A 24,602-nucleotide genomic window follows, 5' to 3' on the forward strand; every position below is an offset into this window, starting at 1 on the left:
ACAAACTTTAACAATCTGAGTTAGTCAACCCAAATGACATATTTTGGTTCATTACAAAGAATCCTCCATATCTTCTTTTCTTTTCTTTTTTGCAGGGGGAGGTGGGTTTTGAGCTGGGCAGTCACATATGTTAAAGTTGCAATAACTAAGTATTAATGACTTTTAAGGTGGAGGGGTTGGAGTTGCTAAATCTTTGGCCAAATGAACACTTTTAGCTGCCACCTAAAAAAGCCATTCCAGAGCAGTCAACCAAGATGTCAAAGCCTAACATTGTACATATGATGCACTATTTGGTAACCTGGAGTACTTGGTAAAAATTCACCATTATGTTGCATTACTTTTATTTACAGCCGTATCCTGGATTACAAATAATAATAATAATAATAATAACAATAATAATAATAATAATAATGATAATAATAATAATGATAATAATGATGATGATAATAATAATAATAATAATAATAATAATAATAATAATAATAATAATAATAATGATAATAATAATAATAATAATAACAACAATAATAATAATAATAATAATAATAATAATAATAATAATAATAATAATAACAATAATAACAATAATAATAATAATAATAATAATAATAATAATAATAATGATAATAATAATAATGATAATAATAATAATGATAATAATAATAATAATAATAATAATAATAATAATAATAATAATAATAATGATAATAATAACAATAATAATAATAATAATAATAATAATAATAATAATAATAATAATGATAATAATAATAATGATAATAATAATAATAATAATAATAATAATAATAAAATGAAAAATTAGTCAAGTAATCTTTAGTGCTTACTGAAAGTAGGTTTGGTTGTGTCACTGATCTCAGCACAAGCAATGAAAGATAATACATCAAATAAGCCATGTAATTCAACTATAATCTCTTTTCCCTCTATCTCACTCTCTGATTATGGTACCAAACAGCACAACACTAATGCCCTGCCAGTGGTGACATAGGCAGTGTAGCTAGGCAGCAGTGCTCAGCAGCAGCAAAAGTACCACTGCACTATACATTATCAGTCCACGGTCGAAAACAAATAATCATGCAATGATTTGTGGATTAAAATGATCCTGTTCTAGATTACCGCATAAAATTCTAACATTTTTGGAAGTTATGAAATTAAAAAAATATCACTAATTTGTGATTACATCATACAAATCATAACAAGAATGAAGCGGTATTGGGATCACTTTCATATATTGCTCAGATCTCGCCGCTATGATAACAGTGTGTAACTGTACACCTTACCAACACAAGATGGGGCTACACAATGCCGTAACCCGGGGTATAACAGTGTCCTGAGTTACAGCGTGCCAAATCTTTACACACTCACCATCAGTGGCCTGAGGCAGCTGAAAGGTGACCCCTGTGACATGACCCTCACCGCAATGGCTGTAACCTTGCATCACCAAATTATAAGCCATGGCTGGTTCTGGGTGGGAAAACATATGGTTGATAATGTAATTGGTGAAAAGCGACAAAACAGTAATAGTTGTAATAGTGATAGCATCAGCAGTAGTTGAAGTAGCAGTCGTATTTGTTGAAGGAAAAGCCATAATTAGAATAATTGTCATCATCACCATCTCTATAAACATAGTCTGTTTGTCTACATGTGTGTATGTATGCATGCTTGTACGGCTGTATATGCATGCTTGTATTGTCACTAATAACTTTTTTTTTTTTTGTCAGGACTGGCCGAAGACATAATGTGCTCTAAGTATTTGTGATGACTTTAATATTTTGTGTGGATACTTTGTAATGTGAGGTTGTACCAATGTGAAATATAAACAGCACCTGAAATTATAGAAAGGAAAGACACACTTTAATGTATAAAGCTACTACTGGCCGTAACATTACGACTTTCTATGCTGTAATGGGCTGCTTTCCTCTAACTTATCAAGGAACATACAAGTTTATACTACGACAGCTTTTTCATCAGTTGTCACCCTTTGTACATACACATTTGCACAGTGGGTGACAATTGATGAAAAATCTGTTACAGCACATGTTCACCCCTCTGAATTAATAATCTCTTCTTCTTTTTTCATAAAACTATATACAAAAGAAGGCATTTACAGACTTCCTTCATAGATTTACCCAAGTTTCCAAGAATGGTACTCCTTGCATGGACTGGAAACACTCTCATTTGCTGTGAACGATCACGGAGCGCCGTCAGGGTGAGTTTGAAGCCCAGCAGGCCAGTCTGCCCCTCTGGGCCTGGTGTTGATGCCGTCGTAGACGCTGGCAGAGACCAGGTGACCTCCACAGTGGTTGAATTCACAACAATGGGGACAACTCGAAGCGTGTCTGGACCTAGCCCAACAAATAAAACAAGCATTTTCACTATTCTGTAGAGCATGTTGCCATTGGTTTTCAGGTGATATACAGTACCAAAATGATGATGTAACAGGCTTTTGTTTGAGCATGGTTAGCAACCGCTGTGTTCACAGATATAAGGGCAACTTGCAGTTGTTTAGAGCCCGTTTCCACAGCAATAAATGGCTATGACGTCACACTTCAGGGCTTTATTGAATTGTACATACACACAAGGCAAATATTTCATTTACCTCAAATCAAATTGAAGTAATTATCCCGTACCAACAAGTCCGCCACAATCTATCATGTATTTCCACAAATTAAGGTAAAGAATATTTTCACTTCATGAACAACTTATTTCACTATTGCGTGATATTATGATATCACACATTGCCATCAATTCTTCACAACAGTCTTTACATACATGAACAGTAATTTACAAAATTCAAATCACCATGACATCAGTGAAAACTGTATAGATTTGAACAAATCAGTCTTGACATCACTCCAGCATACCTGACGTCCACAAGCCTACTGAAGCACCCCATGGCATTCCTTACCTGTACAGTTCTCAATTGCCATGGTGCGAATGATGGCCCACTGAGAGTAAGGACCAAAGCCCACGTGAGTTGCAGCAGCCATTTTGATGCCGTACTCCGTGCCAGCCTCAAGGTTGTTCAGCAGCAGGTGAGGCACAGCTGTCGAGACCTCAAAGCAGGTGAATCTGCGCTCCGAGAGCTCTACTTGGTAGCAGATCTTGTATCTAGGACATGACAGAAAGGAAAAGCCATAGACGCATTCACAAGTCGTCCAGGGGTGCCAGTTTGAAATCTTGTGAGAATCTGATCTTGAGGAAATACAATAATGGGTTGTCTACCACTTTAAATAGTCTTTGATTGTGTTGATAAAAAGCCATCTCTTGGACCACCCTTCATCTACTGAAACTAGGTCTATATCAAAGGCCCTGTAGTGTGGGGAGGCATGGGTGGTCCAATTGAACTGATCTTCATTGGCTGCCCACAGGGGTACATTCAAAAACCAAGAATAGTGTCTGCCAACCAATATATGCATCAAAGGATACGCTCATTGTTAACTCTCGACTCAAGTTGACATTCTGCAGATGTGTGTGTACTTCATTTCATTTCATTTACTGCCCATAAAATGGAAAATCTTCATGAATCAAGTGGCATACATGATTACTCATGCATAAAGCACACATTTCAATATGAAATACAAGAGATAATAAACACAACACAAAATGAATAATTTCATTTTATAAATACCTCAGAAATCAATACACCCAATAACAAAGAAAGACATGACATAACATATTGCACCTGTTTCTTCTAAAGCTCACATGCATAAATGAGTGTGAAAAAATGTATCCAACTGTATATTTGCCCATATACCTGTGCACTTGTATACATATTTATGTGTGTGTTTTGTGAAGGTATGTAAAAACTGCATGGTATAAATATATATACGTGTATAAAGTACCAGTACCTTATGCCACCACAGATTAATTACAAAACAAAGTTAAATTAACACTGAATCACAGCAACTTCTCCGTGAGATCAATAAGGCTGTATACAATTCATTGCGGGAATTCCCAAACATATCAAAGCTGGACCACCCCTCCCACTCCATGGCACCCTAACAATATCAGGTCTTTAAGTTGAACACTTGCCTGTCTGACGCAGCAGCAAATTTAATCTGGCAACCAAATTAACTAGTTTGGCAGAATATCAGCTATGTCAACTGTGTGAGAAATCCCTTTCAACGATTAAATTCAACCAGTTTGTTTCTCCATCTTCACTTCACACTAAATTGAATTTGCGCAACCAGGAACCATAGCTATTACAGTTCTGTTGCACGTCACCAAAAAATGCTCACATTCTACAGCTCAGCTCTTTGCTGAATTGAACTGAATGTTGTGTAAATTGATAGATGTCCCAAATGCAGAAATATCTCGACTACGCAACTGTGTCAAATCCAACGTCGTTTTTCAACACGACTCCTGTCAACAGTCATGGCTACAATTTAAGGCACAGCAATGGTTTACCAATACAGCATATTTGATATGTCATTACAACAGCAATTGAACAATCTGGTATGAGGGGAAAATGGAAATTATTCTTTTCTCTCTTTCAGTGTTTTGCCCCTTCTGAACTGGTTCACCATACATTTATGAATGAAAACTGCAGTCTCTGGAAAGACTGAAATAGATCATTGTCACATGCTTTGTAGACATAAGCAAAGCAAAAATCTCAAGATGCTATTACCTGACAAGGCAGTGGCAACCAATCTCAATGTGTTTTTGCAGATACAAAACCACCCAACCCAGCTATATAAGAGCATGTCCGTTAACCTTTATCAGGCCGGGCTTTTTTGGCTATGCTAAAACCGAAAGGGGGACAGATTCCCCCCCCCCCCCCCCAAGATCTTGGCCTTCAGAGGTGCAACTGCAACAAAATTCCGTATGCATGACACCCACATTGTAATCTACCAGATTGTGACCTAAGATTTTGTGATATTATCGATTTCTAATTTTAATCAATTAATTATGTAAATTAAGCCCACAATCGTATTTTAGCGTAATTCAAAGCATCGACAGTCTACCTTTTTGGTTTGTATATCTGCCTTAACATATTCAACAATTGCACATCATAAAAACCTTCCAAAAGTTATTTCAATTCTTATGTATTTTATCGTTTTCGGAATTTTTCATGTATTTCTTTGTTTTTTTTACTTTTCGTTTTTTCTTCGATTTTTTTTTTTTTAATAGGAAATTGTCACTGACCACTTTTCTACCAACTAAGCATAAAATCAATGAATCAAAGTGATCTATAGTAAAAATAATCAGGTTTTCATGACAGAGAACTGTTTTCCATGTACACAAAATCACAAAATTGTGCCCATTTTGGGGTGACATGCAGTAACAAAAATGGGCGTGGCTTCATAAAAGTACGCGTCGACGTTGCAATTTTGATCTCAAAAGTTGTGCGAGACTTGAATAAAGTTAAGAAGCCTCCTGACGAGGCCTTCTCGCGTTACAGAATTACTGCATGAAACATCAAGGGGGGATTACCCCCTCCCCCACCCCCTTCCCCCGGCCCTGGATTTACAACAAGATAGTCTGCCTTCCAAACGCAATCTTTATCAACAAATGTTCTTATGTGTTGAATGGTACCTGCGATGGACTGATATTACAGCTGTCATTTTATTTCAAATTAATGACACTCACTTGTTTACAACACCGTTGCTTTCTCTTGCGGGCAAAGTTTGCCATGTGATGTCAATGCTGTAAGGACTGCTACTGGTGAGCCAGAAATCTGGGGCAGCAGTTGGGACTATTCCAGAAAGTAATGAAAGAAGAGATAGAAACAATCCTGAATAAGATTTGAGTACCACATCTGAAGAAGACAAATCGTATATGCAATATCAACAACATGAGTACACAATATTAAGGTGTACACTAAACAAAATGTAGCATACATAAAGTTTTCTACACAGTGTTATGATGTTGTGAAACACAGAGTGAATTATCATATTTAATTGTTGTGTGCTATATAAATTACAATTATTTTTAATATTAGTATGCACAGGATTTGTATTATCATCATAATTATTATCACTATCACAACCATTATAATTCTCAATATTATTATCATCTTATTCATCATCATTATCATCGTCATCAACATTAATATATCAACAGGCCTGACTTCCTGTGCACCCCTCCCTAAGAGAGATTGAATGCCTGATGCACACAGACATTATCAAAGTCGACACTACTTTACTTTAATGCCTGGGTAGCATTTTGGGAAATAATCAGCATTGTTGTTAAACTTCTCTCTGACTTTAAAACAATTATATGACATCAGACTTCCTGCAGTAGGCATTCAAATATATTCTAAAAAAGACCACAATGTTTTGAATTGAATTCCTGACATATTTTTCAACAGCTTTAACCCGTTGAGGACGAGTCCCGAGTATACTCGGGCAGGTGTCTATGGGAAATGCGTGTTGTAGCAAAATCAAACCGTCCTCAACGGGTTAAGCATTTTTAGCTCCAGCTACATCTCATAGGCGTTTTACAGGTCAATGTATAGAAAAGAATTGAAATATTTCTTCAGAAAAATGGAAAGATGACCCTGATAAAAGAATCATGCAGTACCTGAAAATTATGACAAAAAGAAAAAAAAAATCAAGCAAAATGGCACAAGCGATAGCCATAAAATCAGATACGGTTTCTTAATTGTGTGTATGAGTACATATTAAATTGACCAGATAAGTGGAGAAGTTCCTATTTGTTAAAGCTACAGTGCATTCATGTGAAAGGAAAGAGCTCACACAGTCCATATCATTCTAGGCAGTGTCTACATAATATATTTAGTTTACTGATACAATACAGTAGCAGGTAGTAGAAGAACCTGGTATGTTTGAGTAAAACACTCCTGAGTGGGAATTCCCTTCAGACGTATCATGTGTGTGTATGCTTGTGTATATGACGGGCCTGGAACTTACATGATGTAGCTCCAGGTAGAAGATTATTACAGAACTTTCAAGAATGCTCGAAGGAACCTTTATAAGCCACAGAAATTACGAAGTAGGCAGAGTACCTCAACACCTACGCTCTGAGACTTACGTAACTTCTTGCTCTGTAGCGACTTGCTATAATTAGTCCTACATTACTTGCTAACCCGATACATTCTGTGGGAGGAATGGGCTAAAACAAACAATTGACAAAATCATCACTGAAGAACTTCTCCACTCTCTGAGGTGAGGTCTCATACAATTTCAGCTAACTTGAAATAGCTTCTTTCCCCTAAAAATACTGCCAGACAATCACATTAACATGCACATTCAGTTAGACACACTTACTATCTTCCAAAGTGTGTGCATACACTGGACTGCTTGGCAGACTGCCGCCGAACCTGCCAAAGGACTTGATCTGAAAGGTGTAGTTTGTGTAGGGCCTCAAGTGGGACAGCACTTTCTCATATTTGGTCTTGTGCGCCACTTCAGATGCCCAGGGGCCATCTGTTATCCAGGTTCAAAGGGAGACAAAGAGACAAAGGAAAACAACAAATTGTTAAAGGGAAGTTCTAGACCAATCAAAAATGATTCTGAAAAATGAGAGTAAAACTTTATAAGTGAAAATATGATCAAATCAGATGAAAATTGGGGAATTTATAAAATTTTTGCAAAACAGTTCTGGGACAATTGATATGAGTATGCATATGAGTGAGTGATGATGTCAGCACCTCACAATTTTCCATCGATTGTGTACAAAGCATTGATGAATATTCATTTTTTCTGCTAAAAAAAAAATTGTAAAATACATTATCATTCCTGGCTGAATTACTTTAGAATAATGATCAGTCATATACATTAGGACTGGAGACTGAGCAAAGATGTGTTTGAACAAAAATACAATTCCAAGATTTTGTGTGCAAACTGTACAGCAAATTGTGAGGGCATGACATCACCTTACTTATTATCATTTTCATATTGATTGATGGAAAAGTGTTCTGCAAATATCAGTGAAACTTCACACTTTCATGACTTCCTTAATTTTTACCAAATTTTGATCAAATCTTCACCTCTCTTTCCACAGAGGGTAATACGGTGTATTTGGGTATTTCCAAGGTAAACAGTACATTTCAGGGATGTCAGATCATTTTCTGTTCCCCCATGTGCAACACACCCCATACAATATGATCTTTGTGTGAGAGATAACTTTGCCCCCAAACTGCTTCAAACAGGCATCCTATCAAAACGTGTGCCATCTGACTGAAAATTTTCAGGCAAACATACATAACGCTGTACTGACATCTGTGTACTAAGATATGAAGGTCAAATAATAAATGTGAATTGAATATTAGTTTCTTCAACTAAATGGCCTGTTACTGATTACAAAAGATAATAATAGCCCTTAAATTCAATTAAAAACTGAATTTTATGCCACTTCCAGACTTAGTGGTGAACATATGTGACAGTTTTGTCCTGCCATTTCATGTTTCATACTGCATATGCTTCTGGTTTCGCAGTATCATTGGCATTGTGTACTGATCACTGTTTGCTTTGTCTGATACACCATTTCTGCACATCATGGCGCTCCTTGCAACCACCCACGTCACCCCCCATAACTTCCTAAGTGAGCTGCTAATGGAGATTCTTTCATTCACATACCTGCCAACATTTAAAGATTAAATATCTTACTCGTGGATTGCAAAAATCTTATTTTATATGCAAACTGAAGTTAAAAATCTTACTTTCGGTCAAATCTTCAGAAAATACACATGAAAGGTATATCTAAATATTTTTCAAAAATCTGATTTCTCTGACAGAAAATCTGATTTTGCTATTTTTAACGTAAAAAATCTTACTGAATCTGATAAAATCTTACTAGTTGGCAAGTATGTATTCAGCATCTGGCAATTCATGAAACTCACCTGGTGTTGGGTAGTAATATATGGAGTAGCTCAACACTGCAGGGTCCACCACTTGCTTCCACTTCACTATAACAGATGTGCTGTCATTTACAAACACAGTCAGATTGGTGGGTACAGGAGGACGAGTTTCTGTTCAGTAAGAAAAAAAAATATACAGATTAACACAGGGGTACATTGGTAAATCTATGAACACGTGCAAAATGTGCAAAATCACTAGTGAAAAGTACTGTAAAAGTGGAAATTTACGCGGTGTTTAAATTTTCGCGCATTGTGCACAACCAGAAACAAGCGCGAAAATAAAAGCACAAATATTTTTGCTTGCCATACGTTCCTGTCCGTGATGTCTTTATTCCGCAGAAACTCTTCTTACCCGGCCAAGCGCGAAAAATTAGTCGCGCGAAAATATCCACTTTTACAGTACATTCTACAATCCAGCATATTAGCATCACACAGATTGAAGGTCACTTCGTTTTGCTTGCATTCAGCAGATTATTTCAAATGTATAACATGTTTCTTTGGGGGTGTTCATTTGTTTTTCAACAACTGCCACAAGAAAGAAGGAATAGCAATAGATAGTCTTTAGCAAAATATTTCAGCCAAGAAGGTATGTTTTTCCCTCTAAAAATGAAGGGAACAATGCTGCTTGTGAAAAAGAAAACATGACTTCTTCAAAGCAAAAATTCTGTATAAGGAAGGCCATAATAATAATAATAATAGTGACAATACATTTAAAATGCATAAATATGCATGTTCAAATGCACTTTAAAATGATATCATTAATGAAACACGCAAGTTTTTGGACATTTCTTGAAGAAGGTGAGGTAACGGAAAATGCAGCACTGAGTGCATCACACAATTTGATGAAGAAAGAAGAAAACTGGCAAACAAAAACCCAGTCAAATGAGAGATTACTTGTGATATGGATTCTCAGTTACTGGTCCAAATTTTGAGGTTCTTTGTTTTGTTTTTTGTAGGATAAGATGTGCCACAGAGATATAGGCCTGCATAAGTTTGATGTGCACATCCCCAAATACTGTATACGCTATATATTTCGCGTGGGTTTTATTTTCGCAAATTTCGCGAGTCGGGAGCTATTCGCGAAATTAACAACACACGAAAATATTACCTTCCAAAATGAACCCCTTGCCTTGATGATACGAACATTTCAGTACTAGTATACCATGTCACGGCTTACCAAACAGACCATATAAACTGGCTAAGCTTGTTTACGTACATAGCACGTCCACGTCGAACTACCAGTATACACAGCCCAGTCGCTGTAAGTAGCATTCGCACAGCACAGTAGATGGCGCAATACTATTTCTGCGAGAAATTCCACTTTCTTTTGTTTTTGTTTTTTTCATTGTGCCACAACGTTACAAACGCGCGGCGTGTCACCCTTGATTACATGTGCGCTATAGCTTTTGCGTGTGCATGCCACTGCATTAATACAAGTACTGTATGTCAACTTCAGGGGCCGGGGCTTCGTATGCTCCAGCTGGTTGCCGCTGAATTTACTCATATCCCTCGTACCACTCGTCAGAAATCTAGCGCGATACACTTAACCACTTCAAAAATGTTGAATTCTAACTTACCAGTTCGCAGAGTTTGGAAAGTTTTTTCATGCAGTGTATAACTAGTATCATTCTTATTTGCTAGTATTTAAGTTGAAAATTCACACTTTCTTTGCCACTTCATATTTCCTCTGGTCCCCCAATCGCGAATTTAACCACTCGCGAAAATGTGTGACAGCGGCAATTCGGGAAAATTTATGTACGCGAAAATTATAGCGTATACAGTATAATTCCACATGTGATATGTGGCAGTACAATATTACAGAGAGAAATACAGCAGTGAACCCATGGCTTTAAAAGGGAGAGTTATTGGATATCAATATCTACAAGCTGTTAACAAGAGGCATCTCCCTTACCAGGTAACTTGAGGGTGTAGTACATGCCGCTCCACACTGTGCCAAAGTCATTGGTGGCAAAGCACTGGTAGAAGCCCTCGTCTTGCGGCATTGACGACCAGATGTGGAGTTCCGCAATGCCCCCTGGCTGATGGTACATGCTGATGCGACCGGGGACAGTCACCTCCTCTCCATTGTGAAACCACTTGACGTGAGGAGTGGGGGAGCCTGTCACGTTGCAAACAATTCTGACCATCGCGTTCTCACTTCGCACGAGGTCAGTCATAGGTGAGAGGAAACGAGGTGGACCTAGACATCAAGTGCAGCAAAAACAAGGCAAATGTCAGTACTCTTCTGCAACTTCCCTCGCAAAACCAAGAATTAAGTACTGTATACCCCATATATTTAGCGAGTCTAATTTTTCTCAAAATGGGACTTCCTCATAATTTTGCTAGCGGCTGAATTCATGATCATAATGTTCAGTAATGGATGGAGAAATGCACGCATGCACGTCGTTCTCATGTCGAGATCACAGCCACTTCTTTTGCATTTTGTATAATTCTTGAATAGCACCAGACTAGCTAAATTTGGCTAACAAAAGCCCCTTGAAATATATGGCATGTACAGTACATCACTGTTGTTAAAAATTCTCCCCAACCCTCAACATGCTTCTTCAAATCTACCTTTTAGTCCAGATAATCAAAGAGGTTATGTGGCAAGCAACATGCTTCTGATAACCACAGAAGCTAATTCTTGTTCACATTCTCAAAATTCACGCTGCCCTGGCAAGCATCCAGACAACTGCTTAGTCCTATGCTGACCACCTCATACATCTAAGCATCCACCAGAGCCTGGCCTGAATTAAAACAGCATTTCTCATTACTTATGTAGGGATCATTTCATTTATCATCCTGAACTATCCTAATTGATCCCAAGATAAAGAAGTAGCATATCTTCGATCCACTCAACTCATGTATGCTTTGTTCGCTATCACACAATACCTTATCTGATACACACACACAAAAAAAAAACCTACAAAGGCTCCAAATTCTTTGATGGTCAGAGAGATCAATATTCATGACAGACAATAAATTCAAAGAGACAGTTACATAACATAAGATGACAGAGAGAAATAAACACCAGCATGTCCATAATGTTAGTTTGCTAAAAATGCTTTCTCTTTTATCACGCAGCTCACAAGGAAAGGTTCAGAGACTGACTTACCCAGAACAGTGAGAGCTGCCGAAGCAGAGTCCACTTGTCCAGAGCTGGTGTCTTCCACCTGGCAGCGGTAGATGGCACTCTCATTGACAGTGACATTCCTTATCAACAAGTTATGCAGGCCAAGTATAGTGCTTCTCTGCCACGGAATAGGCTTACCATCTGAGGTTATAAAACAAAAGAAAGTTGGCTGCAGCAGTACATATTATATCAACACTCGCATACTAACACACCCACCCACCCATATATACACACCTATTATAAAATGGGTTCAAGAATGTAGCCAATTGGAAGCGCTGAAATGAGTCACGTGTGCGTGCATTAATTTCTTAGTAAATGCACTAAGAAGAGTCTCTCTTCCACCTCCCTGGCCTGACGTACGTCACAATGTTTACACTAGCAGTGCGCACTCAATCAGTTGTTACGAGTGCGTCACGCACTACTATACGCGCTGTCAATCCTGTAAACAAATTCTAGTTCGGGCCGCGGGCTGCCACAACAGCCGGCAGCCTTTCTTGTGCATAACACGTGGCGTACGTATACTCTTATATGTACATACAGTACTTATGTGCGGGATTTCCGAGTGCGACGTGCGTAAATGTTTGGGACGAACATCTTCGGACATCTTGACTTTTCAGCGAGTGCTACATGTAGCTGACTGGTATTGACCCACAAAGGTACGTGAATAATCCTGTTGGTTTTCGACCCATTTTATAAAACAAATAATGCACAGGATTATTTCGTGGCGTTAGTGAAGGTGCGGCGCACTCTCGAGTATTGACAACGGTTGCAAACATGCACTCAGCTGCGCCTCGTGCATGTCACACCATTGTCAATACTCTCGAGCGCGCCACACCTTCACTAACACACTCTATCCTGTGCATCATTTGTATAATATACAATTTTTAATTTTAAGATAACTTTAAGCAACTCAACTGTTACTGCTACCATGTAACTGATGCATCCCAGATAAAGTGCACAATGCTCAGCCAAATATCTCTGTCCATCAGTAGTATTTGCATGTCGGCCATTTCATGCCTCTCATACAATGCTATCGATACAGTGCAGAAATCTCTTTCCTCTGTATGAGCAAGGGTAGTCTCAGAGACATTACCTCATACATGATATGTTCCTTGGCATGAATAGTCAATTTAACTTTTTATCTGGTTTGCTTTAAGTTTTAGCAACTCATGTACCAACCAAAGCATTATCATGTGCAAAGTTGCAAAAAAGTTTAAAAAGATTTTCACTTTAAACAAAGAACAAAGAACAAAGATGCTTGTCAATGATTGGCTTCTCTTTATCTACTTCCTATTCATTTCTTGAAACACTATAGAAACATGCATGGCAACATGTAAAAATGTCCACCTTACTCTTTGATTCCTTAGAGCTGTACTATTTTCTGCACACATTTCTAGTGTCAAGTGTTAACAACATTTGATGACAAATGAATCTGAGTACCTCATGATCATTCTCATCCTGTTACTGAAACAAAAACTGTACTCCAAATATGCAGATTGACATTCCCTGCAAAGGAAGTAATGTTTCTGGCACACCACAACAATGGAGATTATACGTACATTGTGTAATGTGGAACATGCTGGGGTTCTAGTTCCTAACAAATGTGACAGAGTGGTTTAAAAACAGTAAGAACCAACTTGGCATACATACATTTGTTTTCATTTCAAGGGAGAATTGAATTTACTGATCTTGAGGCATTAAAACTGTATCTTCTGTACAGTAGAGTTTCTGTTTTCCTATCATCAAACTGATTCATAAAATATCTTCTTAGAATAAAATAAATTTCTTTCATAAGTCTATTTTCCTCTCTTCAACCCTTTTTCATAAGTCTATTTTCCTCTCTTTAACCCTTTTCCTACCCCCCCCCCCAAAAAAAAAGAAGAAAGAAAGAAAGAAAGAAACAGAATCTGTCTGTGATATTACCTCAATGCACTACATTATCTATTGTTGACACACATTGGATGATGGTAGGCATAATGACAGAATCTGGCAGGATCTATATCCTCCCCTCTTCAAAACCCTTGCCCCCCCCCCCCTTCCCCCTCTCCCCTCTGCCCCCCCCCCCCCAAAAAAAAAGCATGACAACAATATTAATTCCTAACCCTATACCTTGGCCTTGCCATAAATCAGTTGTTCCTTTGACCTATGGGAGTGTAACCAATAACTATGCTTCAGTCAAGTTCACTCTCTGCACCTCCCACTCTTTACATGGGACACCTGTTGGCTTGTCCAATCACCATGAATCAAAGGGGATTGTTTATGTACAATCCCATTTTGCCTCTCCGTGCTCTTTTGCACTCGTTCTATCACCCCCCCCCCCCTTTTCTCTCTCCCGCTCTCCCTCTCTCATTTATGCGGTAGCAGTTATATGTAGCTCTCTGTGATAGTGAATCACTAAAGCTGAAGGTAGATAGAAATTAAAATAAACCAACGGCAAGGATCATATATGTGCCTTGTGGCATTTTGAGAAAGGGGCAATCTGTGGCCTAAAAATCTGACTTCTAAGTTAGAAGAAGTAAGCACTTGAGATTAAACTTTTATTAAAAGAGGCAGACATAAATTCTCTCAACTCTGCTTTAACAATATTAATAATATTAGTCTATAGCAGTGCTAAATTTGATTCTTTTTTTTACTTTTCAATGGAAATAATGATTTCAAAAATATGTCTATTTTCACTACACCTATAAATCTTTCATAATGACAGGAGCATTTCACTAGATATAAATGTTGTATTTTTTATGAGTTGTTTGATGGGAAAACCATCACCTCTGCAAAACAATTCAAGAAGCTACATTTTTGTCACATTTTCCATCTATGTTTTCTGTCAGCACAAGGTTATGTGAGTAACAAGAGCAATTCAGCAACTTCCAGTATCATGTAATTTTATATATCTGGGATAAGTTCCCAACTTTTGGTAAAGTGTACCGCCACTTGAAGTAGCATTCTCTGCAGAGTACCAGTGTCTTTTAATGGTACTTGTAATACACATTTGGCTAGAATTGTGTGACGGGGCCTAGCATACAAAAATACATGTTCTGAACAAGTGTATTCACAACACCTTAACCACACATTTTGATATTATTTTTTTAATTCAATCACAAATGCAATGTATATGAGGTTTCATCAAAAAGATACACTAAGCTGTTCTAAGATCTTCCAATAAGCCCCACTCATATTCAAAATGACAAAAGCACACACAACCAATGCTCTTTCACACTGACATTGGTTGGAGTGGCACAAGCATGGAGCTCATCTGAACATAAACCTCCTGCGTGGTACACAGTATATCACGCTCAGCACTATGGACTAGTGCCCAATGCATTCTTGCAATCTGACTCGACCTCAACCAATCTTGTGGAAACTTCAAATAGTTATCAAAAAATTGTATTCCCCTGCCTTCTGTTTTATGTGTGAGATAAGTTTTCATAGAAGTATGTAATATGCTACATCTTTCCCTCCAATAAAGTTCAGACATCACCTTCAAGCATACTATTGTATGTCCTCACAACTTTCTGCATTCTACATGTAAGATCACATTGACCTAAATCTGCACCAATGCACATTTCTTTTTTCAAGCACTGCTCATCTTGTTCCTTAATCTTGCCAACCTACTGTAGTCTGTGTATCACCAGCACAAATATATTTCAGAACACAAAAAGAAAAATAACACGAGGAAAATCTACTCTATCACCACATCATCTCTCCTTTCTCCATCAAAGTTCTAGTTTATCCGTGGAGATTCCTTAAAATCATATTTTTCTTTTTCCCTAAATACAAACATTTTGCAATAATTTCAAAATGCAACGAGATTTCAAAATGCTCCTCCATGACTTGTTTCTTTATAGAGTTTCATGCATCTTTTGGGACCAAATTCCTGCAAAATCCCATCCACAGATGCAGTGTCAGATTACATTTTACAGTCACTACTTTACACTCATCTACAATCCTTTATGCATTTCAGACCACACAGTGAAGAGATATGACTGGTTGCCTGTCATTTCACTGATTTATTTTAACCTTGTCTTTAAGCATATGACGTGGTTTTTGGTCAACAATGCTGTATCCCGGCCCATGATGGTACAATGTAACCCAAGGTACAGTGCAGTGCATCAATTATAAAGAAGTGGCAAATTTCTCACCTGTTCTATTCCAGCTAACTTCCATCCGCTCCTCCCTCCACAAGAGACACTCCAGGATCGCATCACTTCCCACTACAGCCTTTGTGGTGGAGGGGGGAACCTTGATACCCCACTGATCTTGGCCTGCCGGAGTTGGATCCACAACAGTGACAGTTGCTGTGTGGATACTAGTTCTACTGGCCCCGTATTGGTTGCTAGCCCTGCAGCTGTACTGGCCCGAGTCCCCACGACTAGCCGAGGTAATATGTAGGATAGCACTACCCGCCAGTAATTGGGTTATTCTAGATGACACAAAGAAGGCATAAATGCATGGTCACAATCAAATATTACCAACAAAAATCTTGCCTCATCTATTGCTACTCAAAACAATGAATACATCCATCTTCTAGATATTGGGAGGCATTTACAACTTTGTTTGTACAACAAATCAAACTGCCATCTAATATATCATTTGCAAGATGGCTTCAATAACTACAGCAAAATCAAATGAATAGAATGGTAGATGCTTCATCAGATCCGACCTGAAATGTGAAAGAAAACAAATTTACAGTATCTTTTTTTTTAACAGAATCAGTGATACTAGCCAGAGCCGCATACATTGTATTAAAATTGGCAGAATAAACGATGTCATCATTTCACACATCTTCCCTTTCAACTGAACACAAAGTAATCTTCAATACTAAATTTTCTTTATTTTGCTATGAAATTAATAGAAGTATGTTGTATCCTTTGTCTCTGATTATTGCAGCAATGACTTTACCAGAAGAAAGCACTTGTACTATTAAAATCATCAAAACCATGATCAAATATTTATCCGACAGGAGACTTCTATAGAGATGACATCAATGCCAAGAGCTTCCAATTTGCCTGTAAGGTTGCAATCAATGTTCATACTCAGTGAAAACACATGGAACTTCAAAATTCCACACCTTTCATATTCCACGACATAGATTTTCATACTACTTCTTCTATTCTGTGTGTCCGAGTTCACTCTATTCAATGAAGTCAACTTGAACACAGTATGGGACTGCACTTTAAAGATGATACGGACAATTACCCCTTGTACCATTCTTTATCTGCAGCTTTGCATTCATGCAGGGTGTGCCACTTTTAATTAAACGAACAATCTATGTATACTGTGACAGTAAAAGGTGCAGGTAATATTTCCTTTGATTTAATGTTTGTAACAAAAACAAACTTTGGGTGCTTGAAATTCTTACAGAAAATATGATATACTGTACATTCTAATTACCATATCATGATCAACTACAACCATTAATCTTGTACAGTGTATCACCATAAGTTACTGCCATGTAAGATTCAGCTTCCCCAAATACTACAGAATAAACCTCATATTTATAATTTTGAATGAAAGTTGAGTGTACACTGTGCCAGTCATTTTCTGTTTTTTCTGCACTACAGAATATTATAGGTGATGTACAAAGTGCATTGTAGTACCTTCGAGCTTGAAATTCCAAGCTGCAAAATTATTAATGCACATGTACATTGTAGATCCGCTGGTTTGGTCGAATGCATGCACAGGCGGACGGCACAAGTTTCCTACAGACACCTACGCTATCAACTCCTCTTTAGCGCTTACGCTTTAACCCGTTTCCATGAATGACATCCGCATTCGACTAAACCATCGGGTCTGTGTGCCCTTAAAACAAGTAATGGACATCATACAACAAGTGAATTTCCATAGGTAAATACATTACAGCACTGCACTTATCACTGCTTACACTGTATACTTCTCAGTTTTGTGAATTTTGCAAGCTAACCAATATTGGCAAGATTAACAACCCGACGCATAATTTCCCTTCTCGAAACTGAATAGCAATTTTAGTCGATACACATACATTTTTAACAAAATGGTATACAACTCTATGTAACGAAATTGCTCTACAAATGAAATTTTGTACAGAGTATCATATGGCAGTCATATTCAAAATACCTCTATAGCCAATTGTTATGTAATACCATGAAATTTATTCCATGAACATCTAAATTCTACCTTCTGTAATACAAATGCATTGCATTCCACAACCAAGGTAGTGCTTATTGCTAACTGTTCTCTTAAAATGTGATAGCACTTCTTAGTTTTTTCTCATGTCATGAATGTGGTCCTAGGCAGCGAATTCAACTATGGTACAGTACTCTTGAAATTGTCGTACCAGACCCAATTACATGCAAAACATATGGCTTGCATGTGCATTGTGTACAGTACTTTCCAAGCATCAATTCCCTATTTTTCACTTGACTCGAAAATAAGCATAATCTATTACAGTGTATCTCTTTTACCTTGTATTTTTGGTACACTTGCATTTTGTGATATTCAGGTACAATGTATCAAGCAAAACAATGATGAATATTACCACTTTCTTCACAGAAAATATTGGGTCGTTTTGCCATAAAACCAGATTTACAGGTACACTTAACTCTCTTCTACTCTAGTAATGCCCAGTGGCAAGTTCCCTTGTACATAACATATTGGTTACGTTAGTCTTAATTTGTTTTTGATGACGTTAGTACAGTAGGTACACTGTGTGCACACCCAAATACAGTGGGATGTGGTTGACCAGCCAGAAGTGCAGCAAATTCCTAGAGATCATGTACCATACAAGCAGTACCTGCAATCATGCATATATACAACTGTAGGGAATTACCTACAAAAAGTCAACAAGATGATTTAAACCCAAAATGGAAAAAAAAAAAGTGTTTTTTTTTAAATAATACATAACTGTCATTTGGGTGCTATTTTAAAGGACAAGTTCACCTTCATAGACATGTGGGTTTAGTGAATGCATCAATATTAGTAGAATACATCAGTGAGAGTTTGAGGAAAATCGGACAATCCGTTCAAAAGTTGTGAATTTTTGAAGTTTCTGCTCAATCACGACTGGATGAGACGACTACTACAGCTTGTGATGTCACATGAGTACAACGATATAAAGAAAGAATAAAGAAAATTCAAGATATTTCCATTTTTCTCGCATAACGAAAGAACACTCAACTTCTCTCTTTCAGAAGGCAGGGGGAATGATATTACCTTAATATGTATACGTCAGTAACAAGTCGAAGAAATGTGCACTTTATTCAAAAAGTAAAGTTTGTGAACTTCTCATTTTATTTTCCTTATAATCGTTGTACGCATGTGATATCATACACTGTAGTAGTCTTCTAATCCAGCACTGTGCAGATACTTAAAAAATTCATAACTTTTGAACAGATTGTCCGATTTTCCTCAAACTTTCACTGATGTATTCTACTAATATTGCTGCATTCTCTCAATCCTTATGTACATATGAAGGTGGACTTGTCCTTTAAGTACCCATCTGATCTGCTCTGATGGCATAGTATATTCCAAGCAAATGACAAGTATGCGCTATCTGAAAGAAAGTAATATATCTTCCCGAAAGAATACAAATTTCCACCACTGAGTGAAATAAGGTAATCAGCATGCTTAATGTCAAGAGGAAATACAGGTACTGTAGCATACATGTAGAAATACAATGCCACCCTTCTTTTGTGATGTAACCTGGTATGGCTGAAATAGAAACCAATATGTGCACCAATGCTATGCTTCTGTAGAAATACATTATACATTCAAAAGAGGTACGGTAAGACAACAGGCAACATAAAGGCCAGGCAGCGTATATTCTTTTAAATACAAACTCTGTGTTAGCATACATATGAATACACAGAAGGTAATTATTGTCAGATTAATACCCTTGGTGTTGGTACCTCTGGTACCACCACTGGTGGTATTTCTTCCCCAAGTGAGTTTTCGTAGATTATACAGGTACCTACTATGGAAAGCAGAAAGTTGACCACACCTTCAGGTACTCATGCCCACGCAATATTGCAAAACAAAACCACAGCCTTAAATGTTGTCAGGATTCCCATATGATAGTTTTTACATTAAAAAAAAAAAAATCAAATGATAAGTACATTGTATGCTATTAAAGCATAGCTTTTCAATCAAATTTCCTTCAAATACTTTTGATAAACAAGTGACTGAAATGCAAAGCTTACAAACATACATTGTACTGAATTGCCCCAAACATTCATATCTATACCAGAAGTCTTTTTGAAAATCTATCATCTTCAATGAGCTGTTTATTATGTTTTTCTGAAATTCATCTACCAAAACTTACATGTACTCAGCTTTGGTGTAAATATACTTGAGATATTAGGCCCATTTACACTTGCTTGGAAAAATCGCGATTTTTCTAAAATTGCGACATTTGGGTGCAAGTTGCTAAGCAACTACACCCAAATGCCCTCGAAACATCGCCAGAAAAATCGCCAGCCGGAGTGCGATTTTTTGAAACATCGCGAAGTTTGAGGCGAAGTTAGCGAGTGTAAACCCAAGCTGCAGAAATATCGCAATTTTTCATCACGTGACTTTCGGTATCGGATTGCACCGGGAGTTTACACACGCTCCCGATCCCTCTTTGGAACGTGTAGAGAGTACGTCGGTCACTGGCCAGAGTACTAAGTACACGGTACAGTGTACAGGTCTAAACGGCCGATCCTCGATCGGCTCGTGGTCTCTCACCTCACTCTCCCTGATGAAACTAGTACGTGAAAACTACTACTAGTAGCAAACCTGAAGTTCTCCAACCACGTATCATCACCCCATGACGACTTAACAAAATAATGTTCTCCCAGAAATGCGTTGATTGCGGGAGTGCCCATACTGCTCTCGATACACGTTGTTTGTGGAATACAGGAGTGCGTAACAAGTGTGAGTTCTTGCTGTCGCCTGATAAAATACCAGTTCTAACTTCCAAGTCCTACTTCTCATGCACTTTCGTCATATCGGCGAAATTTCATGATCCTCCTGAATGCTGCTGTCATCAACTTTTCCATACTTAGATGAAGTTTTACACACCTACTCTGCCCTGCTTTGGCAAAAGGAAGCAAGTGACAAAAGTGACATTTCTCGTAAAAGAGCAAAATGTGTCTGTCATTTACACTGACGTCAATGGACTATCATGATGTCTTATCTAATATATCTCTTAGTAGGATGAGTGTTTTTGCATGAAATTTGGCCTGGAAGAAGAGCTCATTATGTGAATTATGAAAACATCAATAACTCAAATTTGGGTGGTATGTCACTTGCTTCCTTTTGCCAAAGTAGGGCAGTACTGCGTATGTGATCTAATATAGCAAGCTATATAGTTTTACCGTAAGTAAACAGTCTCGAGAAGCACAAATTTATGTGTGCATTGGTGCATTTTACTGATAAAAAGCCCTGGCTCAATGTTCCAACCAGCTAGCTGTGATCAAAATATACTGCACCGCAGTGAAAACGAACAGAATAGCGCGCGCTGCCACTCAGCTGTGTTGAAAAGAGGTAAATTACGCATGCGCACTACCGACCAAAAAATCGCGATGTTTCGTGAAGCTCAAACTTCGCATGCTTTTGCGCATGTAAATGGTGGAACCAAAATATCGCGATTTTATCGCGATGTTAGTAAGTGTAAATGCGGCTATTTAGTACATAAAGTTTAGAGTTGAGTTTTCTGTCAAAAAAACAAAACAAAACAAAACAAAACTTTTCTTATCAAAACTAAAGTGGAGCTTTATGATGCACAAACAATGAACATATTTCAGCTTAAAACGGAACTGAGCAAATGATTTATTCTCTATCAAGCTCTGCTGTCCAATCCCTCTAATCAATCATTGATCTTGCTTTACAAATACTGTACATATATCACTAGAAAAACTTTAAGTACACAATATCATGTGCCAAGATGTACACAACAGAAGTGTAGGGGGCTCTCATGATATTACAAACAGGTACTGTCATCTTCCATCATCATTTTATCAAGATGTCAACATCATTAACCGACTTGGAGCCATCAATAAAGAGACTTTGACTCATCGACTAAGCACTTAACCACCTATCATTCATCTAACCATCTTCAATTACCTTTGGCTTCCCACTGCTACACTTAGACCATCTCTGAACCAGGCGATCTTGAAACCCCCTGGCAGCTCTGCTTCCACTCTGCAGAGGAGTCGAATGGAAGTACCTGCTTCTACCTCCACGCTGCTTGGAAATACCTGAGGAATGCCAATCCCTGCAGATGAATTATTAGATCGAAAGAAGGAAAGAGAACATGATTCAATTCTTTTTATCCTATTCAGACCATTCAAGACAAGTTTTGCTACTAAATGACGATGTACAGTACCATTTCCACTTGTACAATTCACATCTTGGAAATATATTTTGCATACAGTACAAGAGGTACAAGCATATGCTCAGTGAAAAATGATTTGAAATTTTTTGAATTTCCAGATTTTTCCTCATTTCTCCTGTGCTTAAGTTAGGACACTGCAGATACTGCTATAGAATACAAAAACCCCAGAAAAAATACCAGTATTAATTCAAGAGTCAAGATTTATTTGTTTGACCTAGGAAACATCTGCCCCCCCCCCCCAAACACACACACATCCATATATGCACACATGTATTTTATTATGTGTACATTGTATGTACTGTAAGTGGTGCCTAACAGAACATTGGACTTCTGTTTGTTAAAACAATGGGAAAGATACATGTAAGACAGTTATAACAACATTCTATTACTGCACTGATAATGCAAAATACTACACAGAAGTTACAGAAACTTCTTATGGCAAACTTCATGGATACTGAACCCCTGAAAAAAAAAAATACCAGTATTCATTCAAGAGTAAAGATTTGTTTGTTTGTCCTAGGAAACATCCCCCCCCCCACACACACACACCCGCAAGTTGTACACAGATGTGTATTTTATCATGGTACACATACATTGTATCAGTGGTGCCACACAAAACATTGGACTTCTGTATGTATGGGAAAGATAAGACAGTTTTCAAAGGTCATAACAACATTCTATAACTCTGCATTGATCACACAAAACATTACACAGAAGTTACAGAAACTTCTTATGGCAAATTTTGTGGATACTGTAAAACAAGGAATGTTTGCGTGCATTTAATTTTGTGAATTTAGTGAGAGCCAAGATTTCTGAAATGAAAATGCATGTAAAAGTTTTGTCTACTCTGGATGTTTATATGCACTGAATGCCAAAGGCACTTTAATTTTCATGCCGTGAAAAAGGCTCGGCTCCACTTCACAAAAAATTCATACTGCAAAAATATAATATTTTACATTGACACTAGAACACTTGAAAATGCATGTATCCCAGACAAATATAATGATTTGAATTTCATGTGATGGGGCATCCTGGACAAAATAACGGAATGAGTCATTGGTTATTGACACTTAAACACTCAAAATTATGTAATACGTATCCAGGAAAATATGAAATTACATGTAGTACAGCTGATTACAATTCAGCAATCAGAAATGTAAAATAGTTTTATGTGTACTGCGTGGGGAAATGTAACATGATTAATTCTGTGTGATTGTCGTCAACCTCACAAATCTGTTGTAAATATAGCTATATTGTAATTTGTTCACTATAAGTATTTGTGTCTTTACATGCCATATGTCCAGTGCACCTCTTTCGATTATTTCCAGACATATCTGGATGCATGACTTTTCGAATGTGATAGTTAAGAGTTCCGTAAAGAAATACATACTTAGTAACATACTTGAAAGTTTTTTGTTGTTCACGAAGTCAAAATGTGAAATTTTAGCAACGATTTTTGATAATTATTTTACGTTTTGAGAGTGAAGTTATGCTCCATTTTGGAATATTTTATCGTCGTTATTTAAAAAATGTAACATAATGGCAGGTTAAAATGAGGTTTTTACTTTTCATAACCGTTTGGATTATCAAAAAATATGAATAAATAGTAAAGTTACAGCAGTTTTGCTATGACACTTTCCTAGCGGTTTTCGTGCGAAACGTGTTCACTCAAGAGGAAAGCGAGGTCAGGTCAAAATGAAAACAGTGAGTTAATTGCACCCGTCCGCTGCGACTGCACAGAGAGCAATGGACTTGCAAACACAGAGCGCAACGGGCAAGCGCACTCCGATCCGATCGCTGTGTGCACGCGAGTCCATTGCGAGAGCCTCTAGCTCTGCAGCTGCAGCTGCTGCCTTTGCAAAAGGCTTGCTAGCTAGCTAGCTACAGTGTAGCTCTATGCTATCCTGGCCTCGTGAAGAGTAAACGAAAGCCATGGATAAGCATGCATGCTTCACACATCGTTCACATTACGGTGACATAGTGTCGATCCTACTCCGTATTTTACAGCTTTTGTCTATGGCCATACCCAATACTAGTACATTGATAAGTTTTACGATATCGGTAATTTAGTCATGATACCTGTACATCGCATATTTCAGCTACTAGGTTGGCTGTTGGTAGCTTGGTAGACAGTGATATACAGGTACATCGGTAGACCTCTACAGCTGTTGTCTATGGCCAGATTGATACATCGTTTACTACACAAGGCCGATGTAAGTTTATCTCGTATTTACAGCTGTTGTGTGTGTCCAGCTCATTTATCCGTAAGTTTTAGT

At 37.6% G+C, this 24,602-nt stretch overlaps 1 protein-coding gene across 1 annotated transcript in view; it reads right to left on the bottom strand.

Moving 5' to 3' along the window:
* LOC140237929 (protogenin B-like) overlaps positions 1-24,602 on the bottom strand; it is a 79,477-nt gene that overhangs the window by 16,668 nt on the left and 38,207 nt on the right. The window contains exons 3-12 of the mRNA XM_072317859.1: positions 22,056-22,206; positions 16,115-16,395; positions 11,958-12,116; positions 10,755-11,042; positions 8,825-8,953; positions 7,251-7,409; positions 5,611-5,716; positions 2,927-3,129; positions 2,148-2,363; positions 1,384-1,482 (exon numbers count right to left, since the gene is read on the bottom strand). Coding sequence (XP_072173960.1) covers positions 1,384-1,482; positions 2,148-2,363; positions 2,927-3,129; positions 5,611-5,716; positions 7,251-7,409; positions 8,825-8,953; positions 10,755-11,042; positions 11,958-12,116; positions 16,115-16,395; positions 22,056-22,206 — 1,791 coding nt within the window. The remainder of the gene's footprint in view (positions 1-1,383; positions 1,483-2,147; positions 2,364-2,926; positions 3,130-5,610; positions 5,717-7,250; positions 7,410-8,824; positions 8,954-10,754; positions 11,043-11,957; positions 12,117-16,114; positions 16,396-22,055; positions 22,207-24,602) is intronic.

Source organism: Diadema setosum, chromosome 14, assembly GCF_964275005.1.
Source record: "Diadema setosum chromosome 14, eeDiaSeto1, whole genome shotgun sequence".
In the NCBI taxonomy this organism is placed as follows: domain Eukaryota; kingdom Metazoa; phylum Echinodermata; class Echinoidea; order Diadematoida; family Diadematidae; genus Diadema; species Diadema setosum.